General features: G+C 43.7%; 1 protein-coding gene across 3 annotated transcripts in view; it reads left to right on the top strand.

The window, feature by feature from the left end:
• Positions 1-17,583, top strand: part of MCTP1 (multiple C2 and transmembrane domain containing 1) — a 497,445-nt gene that overhangs the window by 230,140 nt on the left and 249,722 nt on the right. For 2 of the 3 annotated variants that reach the window (XM_065406109.1, XM_065406107.1), the window contains exon 6: positions 13,225-13,337. In XM_065406109.1, coding sequence (XP_065262181.1) covers positions 13,225-13,337 — 113 coding nt within the window. Of the gene's footprint in view, positions 1-13,222; positions 13,338-17,583 lie in introns of all 3 variants that reach the window. The other variant, XM_065406108.1, reaches the window with a different exon arrangement.

Genomic DNA, 17,583 nt, shown 5'->3' with positions numbered 1-17,583 from the left:
CTGTGGCTGCAGCTCTGCTCCTGACACAGGATCTGCTCTCCCTGGGCTGCGTCTCTGGCTCTGTGGCTGCAGTTCTGGCCCCTCTGGATCTGGCACGGTTCTGCTTTCCAGCTCAGCTTGGGCCCCTGCTTTCTCCTTAGCTCGGCCCCACTCAGTCTGACCCAGGCAATTCCAACTCACACGGCGGACGGGACCCACCCTGGCCTCCTGTCATGCTGATTAGCCTGCCCGCCCTGTCAATCAGGCTGACCTGGAGCATTGGCCTCTCGCCATTGTTCCTGGGGACTGTCAGTCTCAGTGTCCTGATTTCCCATCGACCCCTCCCCTTTTAGTGCTGGGAGCTAGCCAACCAAAACACCCCCACTGAATGTTAGTAAGGGGCAACAGTCCCCTTACATATGCATGGCAACATGATTTCATATTTCTCTATATGAGCTTGTAAATATAACTTCTTTAAAGACACATTCCTCTGATGTGTAAGCACTTTTTGCAGTATATGAGCCTTTTATTTTGGAAGGAATTCATTTTTGGAGGTCAGATGTAGGTTGCAGCAGATTAACTATGTTACTCAAGTTCTTTAGATGGGCAAATATTTGAAATATTAAGAACATAAGAATGGCCATATTGGGTCAGACCAAAGGTCCATCCAGCCCAGTATCCTGTCTACCGACCGTGGCCAATGCCAGGTGTCCCAGAAGGAGTGAACCTAACAGGTAATGATCAAGTGATCTCTCTCCTGCCATTCATCTCCACCCTCTGACAAACAGAGGCTAGGGACATCAAGTCAAGGGCCTTGAAGCAGAATGCCTGTGTTCATGGCCACATAAAGAGGGACAGAAATGCTGATGGACAGAACAATAAAGATCCTGTGGGCCATTGAACCAATGTGTGGTCTTGGAAACCGCTCTCAAATGGGTTGTAAGGAGATATCCCAAAATAATGGTCTGAATTCTGATTTTGCTGTACTTTGGTATAATTCCATCAGTATCAACAGATGTAACTCCTAACTTCACTGGTGTAATTGAGCTCAGAATCAGACTCACTGTGTTTTGATTGTCCCTAACACGCTTTTTAAATGATGACATAGTTTGCATGTAGCAGCAACTTCAGTTGTCTGCTTCAAAATTTGAAAAGTACATTTTCCCCGTGTTTCAATTTAACAGCATTTGTCCAGTGAATACATGGCATGTTGGAAGTAGGATATTGTTTTCTCTAATGTGAAATGGCCCTAAAAGCTGTTTGACTGTATTATTGAAGCAAGCTCTTTGCTGCTAGGATAAGACTAACAGTCCACTAGCTTAGTCTTTTTATTTTCTTCACATCCTTTATTATAATAAAAACATTTTAGTGTACTGTTGTTATAGTAAAGGCATTGAATTGTTAAAGACATGTCATCCAATTGCTCATTAGATGGCACAACATGTTGCAAATTTGGAGATCTGGGTAAAACACTTCAAACTCAGGAGGTGAAACTTCCACCCTTTGCTTTACCTGGATGAATATCATGGGCTCTGGTAGAGGAGAGAGAGAGCGAGAAGCTCCCTGAGCAACAAAGTACATGCCATGGTATAAAACTGCAGCCTGAATCCTGCAGTTTCTCTAGAAATTCTTTAGGATAAATAAATGAGCTTTCTATCATATATAAGCAAAAAGGGAGCAATTCCCTATCTGTAAAAGCTCAAATGTGGTGTAACACTTAAATAGATATGGATCAGAATTCACAAGCTGAAATAGATTAAACTGTGTCAGCTGCATTAAACAGAAACTCCTCAGCAGACAATGACCTCAGTGATTGTCATGACCAATAACACACTAGGATTCTTGAAGACAAACATTTTGTACATATATGGGTCTGCAAATCAGCCTTTTTTGTGCTAAGGTCCACAGGTTTGTTACAGGGGTGGTACTGCAAACTGCGTGCAGCTTGGGGGTAAAAATTGTCATTTGCTGGCACCAAGGAAATTCCCTACTTCCTGAAGTTCCTTTCCTTTTTCTTTTTCTTTTTCTGCCTTTGCAGCAACTGGTGGCTCAGCCAGTCTTCCCTGGCTGCAGAGCTTTTTGAAGAAAATTCCAAACTTTATTTCAGATTTTTAGACTAACAGTTTTGGTTCATTAATGTGTTTGTCTAATATCAAGCCAGTGCCCTCTGCAAGATTCACTGAGAGAAACAGGCTGAGAAAAGCTCAAGGCAAAAGGAAGGGAAGAAGAAAATTCACTTATCTCATCCTGACAGTTTTTCTGACCAGGGCTCTACAGAGAGGTAAAGATGAGGGAAACACACAGAGTGATACGAATTCTGGAGTATCTTGGATTCAGCGCAGTCAGACACTTGGTGCCAGGGAAGTCAGTATTCATCCTCAGCAATGGCCTCCAACTATCAAGAACAATTTTTTTCACCTGAATGAATGTTTTTCTGTTGAAAAATGCCTTTTCTGAAATTTTTAATTTTGTCCCAAATTTTGACTTTTCATCAGGAAAGTTGAGTTTACAGCTCCCCGACTGTCCGCATGTGAAGTGAAACTGACAGAAGCTTTCCTAGAGGATTGCCCAGGCACTCTGCCACCCACTCCCTTCCCCCTCCCGTTCCACCCCCGCTTCCCCCGCCAGCTCTGGGAGCTGGACTGGGAATGATCCCTAGGCACAATTCTCCTTCCCCTCCAGCTCCAGGAGAGACAGAGAACCCCTGCCTTCCTTTTCCTCCCACTGCCTTCCCAGCTGCAGATCTTCCCGTGGTAGGAGGCTGAGTGTGCAAGCTCCCTGACTCTCTGGCAGTCAGGTTGGAAAGCCTTTCAGGCAGGGAGCCAGGAAGACAACCCCCTTTCCCCCCTCTTTTTTTGTTTTGTTTTCCACAAATGGAATTTTTTCTTAAACTCTTTCCATACAAACTTTTTTTTATTATTTTTATTTTTTTAAGTTTTGTCCTGGGTCAGGATGACTTTCCCCCATCCTCAAAAATGATAAATTTTTCATGAAAAGGGATTTCATTTTCTAGCCAGCTCTAGATTCAAGATCTTACCTCAGAAGGATGATGTTTGAAGATGGCTATAATAGAAAACAAGTGGTATTGAAACAAACAAACAAACAAAAAACCCTACATTTTATTTTTTAAAAAGGTTAGGTTAGAAAAATTTCAACTAGCTCTAGTGACGGATGAAGTAGGTGGATATATACATTAAAAAAAAAGGGGGCATAATTTCTTCCATAACTAGAGGTGAGAAGGACTAATTTTTTTCAAATTTTATATAAAAACAGTCATACTGGGTCAGATCAATAGTTCATCTAGCTCAGTATTCTGTCTCTGACAGTGTCTGGCACCAGATGCTTCAGAAGGAATGAACACAACAGGGCAATTTTGTCATTCAGTCCAAGCTTCTGGCAGTCAGAGGTTTAGGGTCACCCAGAGCATGGTGACCATCTTCACTAATAGCCATTTGTACTGGAATAAGTTATGGTGTTTCTTTTCAAAGGGTAGTTGTTTATCGTCTTCAAAAGGACCCCTGGTTCATTCAGTGCACAGGGCAGATCTACTCAGCATTGTGTAGTGAAGTAAGCTGTTGTCTATAGGAACCTTGGCTCACCTGAAGTTTGAAGATTTGTAGTGAAAGAGGCAGGGGGTTGCAGTGAGAGAAAGGAGTATCAATCTTATGGTTAAGGCAGTTGAATGCCCCTATGGAGATGCAGTCTGTCTGTCTCTCTGCCACTGAGTTCCTATGTGATGCCGTCACTTACACCAAACTTTTCAGATAGTCACTTCTGCATGTAATTAAAGGCTGTATCATAATGGGGGCTGAATTAAGGTTGCGTGGGCAACATTCATTCTGGCATATCCTAACTTAAGAGTGCTTGACTCTGAAACCTTTTAATACTTTTTAATCCTTAATTTTGTATTTCCCACTCTTTTTGATTCAGTTTATTATTCACAGCAATCTTAACTAACGCTAACTAAAGGTTTTTGCTTGTGAATTTAGACAAAACTCACTGAAATTATGCATTTTTAGGACATGTAAGAAAATTCATTTAAAAATGTCACGAGTCAGTAACAAGTTATAACTGAAGATCCATTTATTTTAAATTTAGACTATTGAAAAATGTACTGCCGGTTTAGAGTTTTAACTGAAAATTAAAGCAGCACTCTTACTGATTTGATAAAAGCACTGATAACGAGAGTTTAATGCAATGTCTTCTAAACATAAAATACTGTTACAATTGATATATCTCTCCTGATCTTTTTAATCAGACATCTTCTTTTCATCATGCTCATGTTTCTGTACAATTTTTATTCTATTTCAGAGTTCTAGGGCAATGATGGTTGTATTAGCTAAATAAACTGTTTTCTTTTGAGAGAAAAATTCATCCATATTTTCATTGTGAATTAAGTTGGATCCAAGAACTGTAATATCATTTAGCTAACAAGATTATTCCTAAATAGAATGAGACAAACTACCAACATAACAAAGCAATTTCAAAGTGCAGTATACAGCTGAAAAGTAGTTGTTCAAGCATTGTTTCCCTTAGAGGATTTCTAGTTGTCTGAGAGCTTAAACACTTAGGCCTGGTCTACACTAGGCGTTTATGTCGAATTTAGCGCCGTTACATCGAATTAACCCTGCACCCGTCCACACCACGAAGCTATTTAGTTCGACATAGAGGTCTCTTTAAATCCATTTCTGTACTCCTCCCCGACGAGGGGAGTAGCGCTAAATTTGACATGGCCATGTCGAATTAGGCTAGGTGTGGATGGAAATCGACGGTAATAGCTCCGGGAGCTATCCCACAGTGCACCACTCTGTTGACGCTCTGGACAGCAGTCCGAGCTCGGATGCTCTGACCAGCCACACAGGAAAAGCCCCGGGAAAATTTGAATTCCTTTTCCTGTCTGGGCAGTTTGAATCTCATTTCCTGTTTGGACATCGTGGCGAGCTCATCAGCACTGGCAACGATGCAGAGCTCTCCAGCAGAGATGGCCGTGCAATCTCAGAATAGAAAGAGGGCCCCAGCATGGACTGATCGGGAAGTCTTGGATCTGATCGCTGTGTGGGGCGATGAGTCCATGCTTTCCGAGCTGCGCTCCAAAAGACGGAATGCAAAGATCGACGAGAAGATCTCTAAAGCCATGGCAGAGAGAGGATACAGCCGGGATGCAACGCAGTGCCGCGTGAAAATCAAGGAGCTGAGACAAGGCTACCAGAAGACCAAAGTGGCAAACGGACGCTCCGGATCCCAGCCACAGACATCCCGTTTCTATGAGGCACTGCATTCCATCCTAGGTGCGGCCGCCACCACTACCCCACCATTGACCGTGGACTCTGAGGATGGGATATTGTCAACGGCCGGTTCCTCGGACATGTTAGCGGACGGGGAAGATGAGGAAGGAGATGAGGAGGACGAGGCAGTCGACAGCGCTTACAACACTGATTTCCCCGACAGCCAGGATCTCTTAATCACCCTTACAGAGATCCCCTACCAACCGTCCCCAGCCGTTAACCCGGACACAGAATCAGGGGAAGGATCAGCCAGTAAGTGTTTTAAACATCTAAACATTTATTTTTAACAGAACAGGAATATTAACAATAACAACAATGGGTTTCTCATGATTAGTGTGCCCTAGGCGCTTAACGTTTCAGTCCTGGGCAGTGCAACTATTGAAAAAAAATCTAACAATGTCCGGTTTTGCATGATGGTTCTGCCCAAGCCACTCTACTGTTTAGTCCCTGCCAGTGCAGCTACAGTAAAATGCGGTCTATATGTCCGGGGATAGAGCTGAAATCCTCAATGGACATCTCCACAAAGCTCTCCTGGAGGTAATTGGAAAGCCTTTGCATCAGGTTCCTGGGGAGAGCGGCCTTATTGGGTCCTCCGTAATAGCAGACATTTCCGCGCCAGGAGACAAGCAAGTACTCCGGGATCATTGCCCTGCAGAGCATGGCGGCATACGGCCCTGGTCTTTGCAGGCTTTCCCGAAGCATTCTTTCTTTTTCCGTGTCTGAGATCCTCATCAGGGTGATGTCGCTCATGGTGACCTGCTTTGAATTAGGTAGGGGAATGTTAGTATTGGGACTGCTTGCCCGTTCCTTTACAGAACTGTAACCGGCGGTTTAAGGCCACGCAGTGGAGGCGGGAGAGGGGCAGCATACAGGGATCTTTCCCTGGGACAGCCGCGAGGGGGTGGGACAGGGGCAGAGTTCATGCTTGCCGGATTGCTGGCAGCAGGGACTGGCATTGCTTTCAATGTGAAAGGAGGCCAGTGCAACTATTAAAGTTTTAAGCAGCCACAAGTCTACGGCTTACCATGTCGGCCTGCTACACAAATTCCGGTGTCCTGCCCCGCTTCTCTGATCTGCACTGCAAGACCCCAGGCACTGAATGCGAAGGCCGAAAATTCGACCTTGTCCTGAGTGCGCATGTGATAGGTGCTGTGCATGGTCTTCTTCACAGAGAAAGACTATGTTCTTTGTTCACAACTAAATTTATCTTTCTGAGGAATTCACTCCCTTTTTCCCATTCCCACAGCTGCGACTGTCTCCCAACGTAGCCTGGCATCACACTCCCAGAGGCTAGCGCAGATTAGGCGTAGGAAGAAGAGGACACGGGAGGACATGTTCTCGGAACTTATGGGCTGCTCCCGAGCCCAGGCAGCACAGCAGACCCAGTGGAGGGAGAACTTGTCCCAAATGCACCGTTCACACATGGAACGGGAGGAGAGGTGGCGGCAGGAAGACCAGCAGGCGACTCAAACGCTGCTTGGACTAATGAGGGAGCAAACGGACACGCTCCGGCGCCTTGTGGATGTTCTGCAGGACCGGAGGCAGGAGGACAGAGCCCCGCTGCAGTCTATCTGTAACCGCCCTCCCCCGCCACCAAGTCCCATACCCCCCTCACCCAAAGAAGGAGGGGCGGCAGAGTCCGTGAAAACTCTCACTCCACCCCTGCAGACTGCTCTACTACTAGAAGGCTCTCATTCCCCAAAATTTGACAAGTCCTTTCCTTCCCGCCTCACCCAAGCCCCCGTCCAAGTTTCACCCCCCAGTTTCATGTGTAGTTGCTAATAAAAAATACGTTTCTGTTAATTACTGTTTCCATCATGTTCTTTAGAGGAGAGTCTGTCTGAAGGGGGGGAAGGGGGTTGGTAATTGGACAGGACAGTCACCTTTACCAGGGTACAGAGGCGGGGGCAGGTTCAGCAGCAGGGCACACACACATTGCAGTCACTAGTTACCCTGGTCAGTCTGGGAGGTGGTTTTAGTGTTCTGTGGGGGGTGGGGGGTGCTCTGTGACTTTGTGGCGGGGGAGGGCAGTTACAGATCTTATGCGGCGGTCCTTATCCTGGATCACAGAGCCACGCAGCAGGGGATCTGTAACCGTCCTCCCCCTGCCACAAAGTCACATAGCCCTCCCACACACAGAGTCCCGAACAGGAGGGGTGGCAGGGTCCGTTGAAACCACCAGTCCACCACTGCGGAGCCTGTCATTCCTGGAGTTTGGAAGCGTCATTTGCATCACTACACTACGCCCGCTCCCCACCACAGTCTGCGTCCCAGGTTCAACACTTTCCCACGAAAACAGTAATAAAGAAAACGGTGTTCATTAACAAAATTCAAGTGATTTTATTTTTAAACGTGTGTTGGAAGGGGGGGAACGGGGTATGTAACTGGAGAGGATACTGAACATTTAGTGGGTAAAGAAACGGGGGCAGGTTCAGCTTCTCTGTACACAAACTGAAAAGTCACTGGTTACCCTGCTCACTCAGGAACCTAGCTTTCAAAGCCTCCCGGATGCACAGCGCGTCCCGCTGGGCTCTTCTAATCACCCGGCTGTCTGGCTGGGCGTAATCAGAAGCCAGGCTACTTGCCTCAACCTCCCACCCCGCCATAAAGGTCTCCCCCTTGCTCTCACAGAGATTGTGGAGCACACAGCAAGCTGCAATAACAATGGGGATATTGGTTTCGCTGAGATCACAGCGAGTCAGTAAGCTTCTCCATCTCCCCTTGAGACGGCCAAAAGCACACTCCACCACCATTCTGCACTTGCTCAGCCAGTAGTTGAAGAGTTCTTTTTCAGTGTCCAGGGCGCCAGTATAGGGCTTCATGAGCCAGGGCATTAGCGGGTAAGCTGGGTCCCCGAGGATGACTATAGGCATCTCCACATCCCCAAGAGTTATTTTGTGGTCCGGGAAGTAAATACCTTCCTGCAGCCGTCTAAACAGACCTGAGTTCCTGAAAACACGAGCGTCATGAACCTTGCCCGGCCATCCGACGTTGATGTTTGTAAAACGTCCCCTATGGTCCACCAGTGCTTGCAGCACCATTGAAAAGTAGCCCTTTCGGTTGATGTGGTGGCTGGCCTGGTGGTCCGGTCCCAGGATAGGGATGTGAGTTCCATCTATAGCCCCACCGCAGTTTGGGAATCCCATCGCGGCGAAGCCATCTATGATGGCCTGCGCATTTCCCAGGGTCACTACCTTTGAGAGCAGTACCTCAACGATTGCGTTGGCTACTTGCATCACAACAACCCCCACGGTAGATTTGCCCATGCCAAAGTGGTTCACGACTGACCGGTAGCTGTCTGGCGTTGCAAGCTTCCAGAGGGCTATGGCCACTCGCTTCTGGACAGTCAGGGCTGCTCGCATCCGGGTGTCATTGCGCTTCAGGGCAGGGAACAGCAACTCACAAAGTTCCAGGAAAGTCCCCTTCCACATGCGAAAGTTTCGCAGCCACTGGGATTCATCCCAGACCTGCAGCACTATGCGGTCCCACCAGTCCGTGCTTGTTTCCCGTGCCCAGAATCGCCATTCCACAACATCCACATGACCCATTGCCACCGTGATGTCCTCGGCGCTGGGTCCCGTGCTTTCTGACAGGTCTGTGCTACTCTCAGACTTCAGGCCCTCACCGCGGTGCCGTAGCCTCCTCGCCTGATTTATCTGCCTCTGCCTCTGGGAAAGGTGGATGATAAGCTGCGAGGCGTTGACAACGGCCACAACTGCAGCGATGGTCGCAGCAGGCTCCATGCTCGCAGTGCTGTGGCGTCCGTGCTGTCACTGACCAGAAAAGTGCGCGAACTGATTTCCCGCCGGCGCTTTCAGGGAGGGAGGGCGGGAGTGACGGTTGGATGACGACAGTTACCCAAAACCACCCTCGACACATTTTTTTCCCCAGAAGGCATTGGGGGCTCGACCCAGAATTCCAATGGGCAGCGGGGACTGCGGGAACTGTGGGATAGCTACCCACAGTGCACCGCTTCCAATGTCGACACTTGCCCCGTTAGTGTGGACTCACAAAGTCGAATTACTGTCCTTAGTGTGGACACACACGTTCGACTTTGCAATATCGATTCCACATATTCGATTTAAGTAAAATCGAACTACTCTCGTAGTGTAGACATACCCTTAATGATTAATGTCTTCTGTTTCATAGAATGTGTAAAGGCCTTCTGCTATCTGCCATTCCAATGTTTTTATTTGACTTCATAGTGAAGATAATATATTTCAAGACCCTCACTACATTCTAGGATGCTAGAAAGGAAGACAAAATTTTCCTTCAGACTCTGCTTCTTCAGATGTCTTAGCTTTATCTTCCAGTACTAACTTAAAGGAATGGCAGATGTCACAATAAAGATATAGGTCTGGTTCTGGGGTGTCTATTCTGGATACTTGTGTGGAAGAAAATACTTCTCACTTCAAGTGACAAGGTGGAGTGTGGGAGTTTTAAGAAATTATTGTTGACGCTATTAACCAGTAGATTCAGAGAAGCTTCTAGTCTCTGAAGGACACTTCCCAGGTTTCTTGTTGCAAATTGAGACCACCTGATTTGTGTTTTTTTATGTATGCAACAAATGGCACGAGGGCTGAAAGCTGCCTTTCAACCATTGAATGCTGACTTTCATTTTGGCTACAGTGTTATAGGCTAGGATGGTCCTGAGTACATAGGGAGCAACTTATTTGGACATAAATTTCAGTAAGACCCAAGACATAAAATAGTGGATTAAAACAAATCCCTAAATGTAAGTTTAAAATCCTTGTAAAACACTTCAATAGCAAGATTTTTAATCCCTGGATATTATTTCTGATTTTGTCTGGAACGCTTATGCTATGAAGTGTTTTGTAATCTGTTGGTCATAAAGTTTGTCTTAACATTTTTCCAAAGGAGACAGCAGCCTTTCAGTGATCCCTATGTACTAATAGTAATTTTCTGACTGCTATTTTTTATGTTTGTTAAAGATAATTGGAAAGGTGGTTCATTTGCTAGTCATATCTATAGTTTGTCTCCATTTTTAATCATTTAGTTGAATAAGCACCACTCCTAATGCAGATAATGGCTCGACTTTCTACCACTTACTGTTTGCAGTGTTGTTGTAGCCATGTGGGTCCCAGGGTATTAGAGACACAAGGTGGGTGAGGTAATATATTTTATTGGACCAACTTCTGTTGGTGAAAGAGACAAGCTTTTGAGCTCACACAGAGCTCTTCTTCAGGTGAGACCTGAACAAATGAGTTGCCAAATTCTGCACCAGCTTTGGTTTCTAGATGTGCTGTGTAGTGTCTCCTATTTAACCTGGGAGGCTCCTGATTTTGTTTGTTCTCACACAGGCTCTTCATTGCCAGGGGAAGCATTGCTAGTCTATATGGTCTTGTCTAGGTTACTCAACTCTATGGTAGAGTGTCTCGTCCCCACATCCTATTAGGCCTCAGAGTGTAGCAGTTATGCCTCACCCTCTTTTTGGCCCTGGGAGGGGCTTTCATACTGGATTGTTTTAGTTTTGGAAAATAATCCTATTCCTGAAGAAAGGCACTGGAATTCTGCTGTTGGGAGCTTTGTGACTCAATGGCTTACATGCTCCCCGACCAGAAAAGTTGGTATTATCTTCACCAGCTTTCCATTTGTTTCCCCTAACCAACTAACATCACCATGATCTTCTCTATATTGAGTCTGTCTGTTAATTCTTATCCATGCCCCATTTGTATCCAAATACTGGGCAAGGCAATTGACTGTCTTGCCTGGATCAAGTGCTAGTGAAGAGATGGGATATTGAAAGGAAGAGTTGTTTCAGAATCAAATGGTTACAAATGAGTTTCACTTTGTTTTGCTTTGCAAATTTATAGTGTTTACTGGACCATGTAGTTAGGTCAAACGTTATTTTAATTTGCTTTATTCATTTGAATTTTCTAATCAATGTGAAAAGTTTTACTGGCAAATTATCAACATGGTACAAGTATAACATTTTTTTAACTTTGGTGTAAAAAATCCCATAAGAACTTAGAGCAGAGCTTTGATGCTAAAATCTAACCCTCAGCTACCAGCCAAGAGAGATCTGTCGAAACAACACCATTTTTATCCATTAACTACTTCATTGGATCCATAAATTATAAAAGGTCAAGATTAAGGCTTTAATATATGTGGGAATTTACTAGTTCTTGAAATAATCGGGAACTTCCAGGAATTGAGCTGTAGCTATTCGCCTGAATAACACAAGAAAAATAACAAGGAGTCCGGTGGCACCTTAAAGACTAACAGATTTATTTGAGCATAATGCCTCTGAAGAAGTGGGTTTTTTACCCACAAAAGCTTATGCCCAAATAAATCTGTTGGTCTTTGAGGTGCCACCGGACTCCTTGTTGTTTTTGTGGCTACAGACTAACACGGCTACCCCCTGATAAAAGAAAAATAGCCTTTCCTGTATCTATCGGAACAAAACAAATTATGAAAAAATGAACAGAATAAAATTAAAGTAAAAATGGGAAAAGGAAAAATATTATTTATTTCAAAGGCTGATTACACAGAGGGCTAGATTGCTACCAGTGACTTTGGAGTGTTAATCATCCCAAAGAAGGCAGAAATAAGGTGGGCTATAATCTTGCTCTCCCTGGCTGGCTGGTCATAGAGAGGGGACCATGCTGCACCATCCTTGAGGATTTTAGGTTTCCCAGGTGTGGAAACTCCTATTATAAGGAGCAGATGTTGGCATCTGAGGAACTTACATTGGTTTCTTTTTGGTTTGGTTTGTTCTCTAAGTAGCAGAAACCCAGTGCAAGTGGGAATATTCTAAAGTGAAAGTGGGATCCATTTATCTGCCCATTTTTTTTTTTTTTTTTTTTTTTTTTTTTTTTTTTAGGGGTTAGCAGTTTTTAATTGTGAAGATAATGCTTTTATGTTCCAGCTTCTGATCCCATACCAGTGTAACACCATAGGCTTCAGTGGAGTTATTTCTGATTTACACCAGACAAAGTGAAATTAGAATTATGCTCCATTAATTTTATTTTATAACAGATATGACATGTCACTATTAGACAGCTGTAAATAAAAGGAAATTTGCAAAAGCTATGAAAATATAGCCAGGGTCTCTGCTTTCAGAATGATTGTATATTTTCTGGGAAGCTGTCCCCTGGATGGTGTAATTAGAGAGAACTTGTTGGAATTCAGACAAGGTGAAGACGGAATGGTATGGAGAACACCTGCAGTTCCTATACTGATATTTCTAGAAAGAGTCTATTTGTTGAAATGCTATGGACATCCATGGTGTTATATAAATAATACTAAAAGTTTGGTCAGAGTGTTCCTTCAATACTTTGTGTATGAATGCTTCCATTCCTTTCCTGTCCTCTTATTCCCTTCAGATTCCCCTTTCTTATTTTGGCAAACCTGCCACTTTGGTACATAGCCACGGTAGCACCGGCAGTGATAGGAGACATGCCAAGGATGTTTCCACCCATTTCGGGGGGATTGATTAAGCTGGGCCACCACTGCCTGTGCTACTGTGGCTACACTGCTACTTATATTCACACTAGTTCAATGAGAGCTAGCATGAGTATACGTATGCAAGATGGGAATCTCACCCCTAGCTAGTAGTGTAGACATAGGCTAAGAGTTTGCTAATAATAATATGTTAGGAATTAGCCAGCTGGGCTTCCACTAACAATGATTAGGTCGAGCATTTTGTAGTCACCACTACTGTGACATACATTACTTGTTCTGTACCAGTCTAGATTGGGTGGGAAGTTCAGAGCTCTCTTCGTGAATGTATCTGCCTGGCTTCACTCCATTAGACTACAAACCTGTAATTGACTCCATGTGAGTGCATATTGGTGCCCATGTGAGGAGTTCCACTGAAGTCAGAGGGACTTTGTGTGGGCTTGGGGTTCTGCAGCCTTAGTTCTAGGATGTATTTTTTGTTCTTTATTCTGCCATACGTATTATATAGTTATTTTGTTGGTTTTTTTGCCTTTCAGAGAACAAATACAATTGGAACTAGTAATGCAGATTTTCCCTTGGCTGATACCGGAATGTACCAGTTGGACATTACATTAAAAAGGGGTCAAAATTTAGCAGCGCGGGATCGTGGAGGTAAGAATATGCTGATAAATGTGGTTTTGTATGTGTCGTGTAAGTTATGTTTTTGGTAGTTGAATGAAGTACAGTACTAATACTTCTAATGGCTTATTGGCCTTAAAAATGTTTTTAAGGGCTTGTCTGTATGGGAACACTTAGGAAAGTTAACCCAAATGAACTAAAGGTGTGAATTTAAAGTGCATTAGTTAAACCGTATTAACCCTGTGTGTGGATGCTTTCATTCAGAAGCTACAGCTAAAGTGAACTGTGGACGATTTACTTCTGAATGAGAGCATCCACACAGGAGATTTAGTTAACTGGGTTAACTTTCCCAAGTGTCTCCATGTAGGCAAGCCCTAAGTGTTAGGTTGTAATGTTTGGCTAAGAACAAATATGCCCAAATGTGTTTCTCTGAGGTAAATAATGCACATACATTAAAAAACTCTACTTGATCAGTTTTTTTGTCATAGTCTTGCAAATACAGTGTGTCTGCAGCTGCTGGCTACATATTAGTGCTTCACAAGTTGCATTTGGGTCATGCACTGGCACCCTAGTTTAGAAAAAAGGAAACATTTTTACAGGGCAAATTGACCTATAGGAATACACGGTTTAATATTTTTTTTTTTCTTCCAGTGGTGCAAAACCTGCATCTGCAGCTCCCATTGAAAACCAGACCACCTGAACATAGTATATTCAGACTTTTATGAGGAGTGAGTCTGATGAAAATCTGTCTAAAAAAATACTTTGACTCTGTTGCAAAATAGACCCTGTCAGACACTGAGGAGCTGTGTAGGAAATATAATAGCAACAATAATATTGTCAAGAATCTTTCCAAGAAAAACTTATTGATCACATCACATGATCAGTCTAAATTTGCCTGGCTAGATTCAGATCTCAGCTACAGTGGTGTAAATCTGGAGTAATGCAATTTAAATCAATGGTGTTACTTCAGATTTACACCAGTGTAACAGATCTGAATATGGCTCTCTGTTTCAAGAATAACTTATCACTCTATTCTTCCTCGTGGTGTATAGGTACATTAGCAAAGTGTGCTTGATGTTCATAAAACAAGATATTATGATGTTCTATGAGGTAGAAAGATGCCCATATAATTGACTCAGACTCTGAATCAAATGCGTTAGAATAAAAACATAACTTATTTTATTTAAACTTGAAATTAAAATGTGAGTACAAATTTCTTGCTTTTTGCGTGAGCAAGATTCTTATAACTAACTATCATAATTACATTTTTTAATTATTTTTCTTCTATAATTTAGAAGTTTAATTCCTTTGGTAGGCCTTTAGAAATATGGGGGCATTAATCAAGCAACCATGCAAGAGAGCATCTGAACTCGCTGCACACTGCAGAGATGCTCTGCATTAGCCTTGTATAGGCCAGGACAGAAGGTGGTAGGGTGACCAGATGTCCCGATTTTATAGGGACAGTCCTGATATTTGGGGCTTTTTCTTATATAGTCGCCAATTACCCCCTACCTTGGTCCCGATTTTTCACACTTGCTATCTGGTCACCCTACCATCAAGGTGGTGATGGGGCAGTACACAAGAAGGGCCATACAATTACGTATAGCCAGGTGTCCTCATACCCTGGGCTAAGAGCACAGAGGTGTTACTGTGCTATTCCAATCCATAGGTTTGAATAATGATCACAGGAATGCTTCACTGTAGCTTCTCACTCTAAGCCCTAGCTTGCAGGAGTGAATTGCTTTTCCACTCCTTTTGTCTAAGCCCTTGTGCAGTTCACTCAAATAAAGTCTGATTACTTGGCTTTTATGTGGATGAAATTAATTTCACTCTTATGGAGTAGTTAAACTACATGATGGAGAATAATTGACTTTTAATTTTACCTTTTCATCTTCATTAGTTTGTGAACCGGAATTCCACACCAGTTTACAGGAACCTATTAATAAACATGTTGTAAACCTGGAATTCAAAACTAAATTACTACTAATTGTGACAGACCCAGACCAGTGGGGTACAGGAGTCTGGTAGAGGGCAAATATACTGGTCACTGGATGAGTAGTTTTCTGTTCCTTGAGTGACCAGAGCAGGGGCTGCACTAGAGTAATCAGGAACCTGCTAGAACCAGTTAAGGCAGGCAGGCTAATTAGGACACCTGGAGCCAATTAAGAAGAAGCTGCTAGAATCAATTAAGGCAGGCTAATCAGGGCACCTGGATTTTAAAACGGAGCTCACTTCAGTTTGTGGTGTGAGTGTGAGGAGCTGGGAGAAAGAGGTGCAAGGAGCTGAGAGGGAGAGGGAGAGGGTGTGCTGCTGGAGGACTGAGGAGCACAAGTGTTATCAGACACCAGGAGGAAGGTCCTGTGGTGAGAATAAGGAAGGTGTTTGGAGGAGGCCATGGGGAAGTAGCCCAGGGAGTTGTAGCTGTCATGCAGCTGTTACAGGAGGCACTATAGACAGCTGCAGTCCACAGGGCCCTGGGCTGGAACCCGGAGTAGAGGGCGGGCCCAGGTTTCCCCCAAACCTCCCAATTGACCTGGACTGTGGGTTCTTCCAGAGGGGAAGGTCTCTGGGCTGTTCCCCAACCCACATGGTAAATCTCTGAGGCAAGAAAATCCACCAATAAGCGCAGGACCCACCAAGAGAGAGGAGGAACTTTATCACATAATATTTTCACTGTAAGGCCGTTCAAATCTTCCAAGCAGAGATGGTATATATGAATTGTGCATGCTTCCACTTTCCCAAACTTGAATACACCGAGTCCACATCAGTCTTGGAAGGAAAAGTTTGCAGCTGTATTTATGTAGCTAACTACAATAAGACACAACACCAACATTAATCATGGCAATTAGCTGGTAAATGGTACAATTGATCATCAGAGATGATAAAAGCAGTTAATCAGGGGAAAACATCATTCTTTTTCTAGTCAGAGAACCAACAACTTGCAGCTGCATGTAATGAAGTGTTGACTTCTCAATTTTGAAAATAACACCTAATGTTAGCAAATGGAATATTCATGTTTCCTGTATGTGCAATATGATGGAAGGAAATACTGTTGTTCATCCCAACTGACTTTCATAGACTGGCAAAATTCTGCCCTCCTACCCATCCAGCCTCCTGTCCCAAAACAGTGTAGAACTTTTGAGTTACTTGATGAAACATGCTACACTTTTTGCTTCTGGCAATAGTATAGTGATCACACGCATGACTTATAATACTTCCCTTGGTCAAACCCCTTCCAAAATAACCAATATATTCAATTTAGTGTGATTATTTCGCAAGGCTTTTTCCTAATGGATTTGGAAAATGGTTACATTGTGGGTCTGCCAGATGGTGGGAGCAACTAGAGTTAATGGTAAATTTACCTCAAACCCACCACCATGGGAGATGATTTTCGTTTTGCCTCAATAATGTAAAATGACACCACTTATTATAATGTGTGTTCAGACTCAAAAGATATACTGTGAAACAATAATTCAGATAAACTTAAGGGACAGAAATGCTCCCACTAGTATGTGTAGCATTAAAAGGATACTTTCAAGAAGATCAGGCTGAAACAACAGAGGGTCAGATTCTCCTCTCTCACCAGCATTCTATCCCTGTTCAGCAGAGTATGTAATTTAAGCACATGCTTAATGGTAGGCATGTGTGTAAGGGCTTTGCTGAATAGGGATGGACTTAAGTACTCACATACATGCTTTGGAGCTTAATCAAGTGTAAATCCATTAAAATAAATGGTTTTAGCGTGATTCATATGGGAGCAGAATCAAGCCCCAAAGTTGTACAAAATCTCATTTTAATATAAATATTTACATGATTTATTTTTACTTCAGTACAAACAGTGGTGGACACTTCCAGAGAATGTTTGTCAGCGTGTTTCCTTCGTCTGGCCCTTATAAATTAGGCCTGTTGTCAGCAGTGCCTCTCTGATGCGCTGAGGAGCACATCTGGGGTTGCTGAAAATATGTAGTCAGACCAAAAGTCCTCACTGCATATCAATGTGCTGTAGCTTTGGGCCATCTCTGTGAGCATGTCATGCCTTTCTGGGCTGTATAAGGGGCTCAGGGGTTCATACTTACCAACAATAGCATTGCAATGTATTATGTGAACAGGTAAGGGGGAGTGCCCTCCAGGGTCCTCTGCCAAGAGGTGATCAATATGTGGCAGTTCTGATCGAGGAGAGTATCACTCCAATAAGCAACCACTTGCCCAGTGTCCAAAATAATCTTGCAGACCATGTCAGCAGGAGTTTTTCCTTGAGTCACGGGTGGTTCCTTATTTT

This window comes from Emys orbicularis, chromosome 6 (genome assembly GCF_028017835.1).
Source record: "Emys orbicularis isolate rEmyOrb1 chromosome 6, rEmyOrb1.hap1, whole genome shotgun sequence".
NCBI classification, from domain to species: Eukaryota; Metazoa; Chordata; order Testudines; family Emydidae; genus Emys; species Emys orbicularis.
Note: the sequence above shows the minus strand (reverse complement) of the source record. Positions and strands in the feature narration are given on the sequence as shown.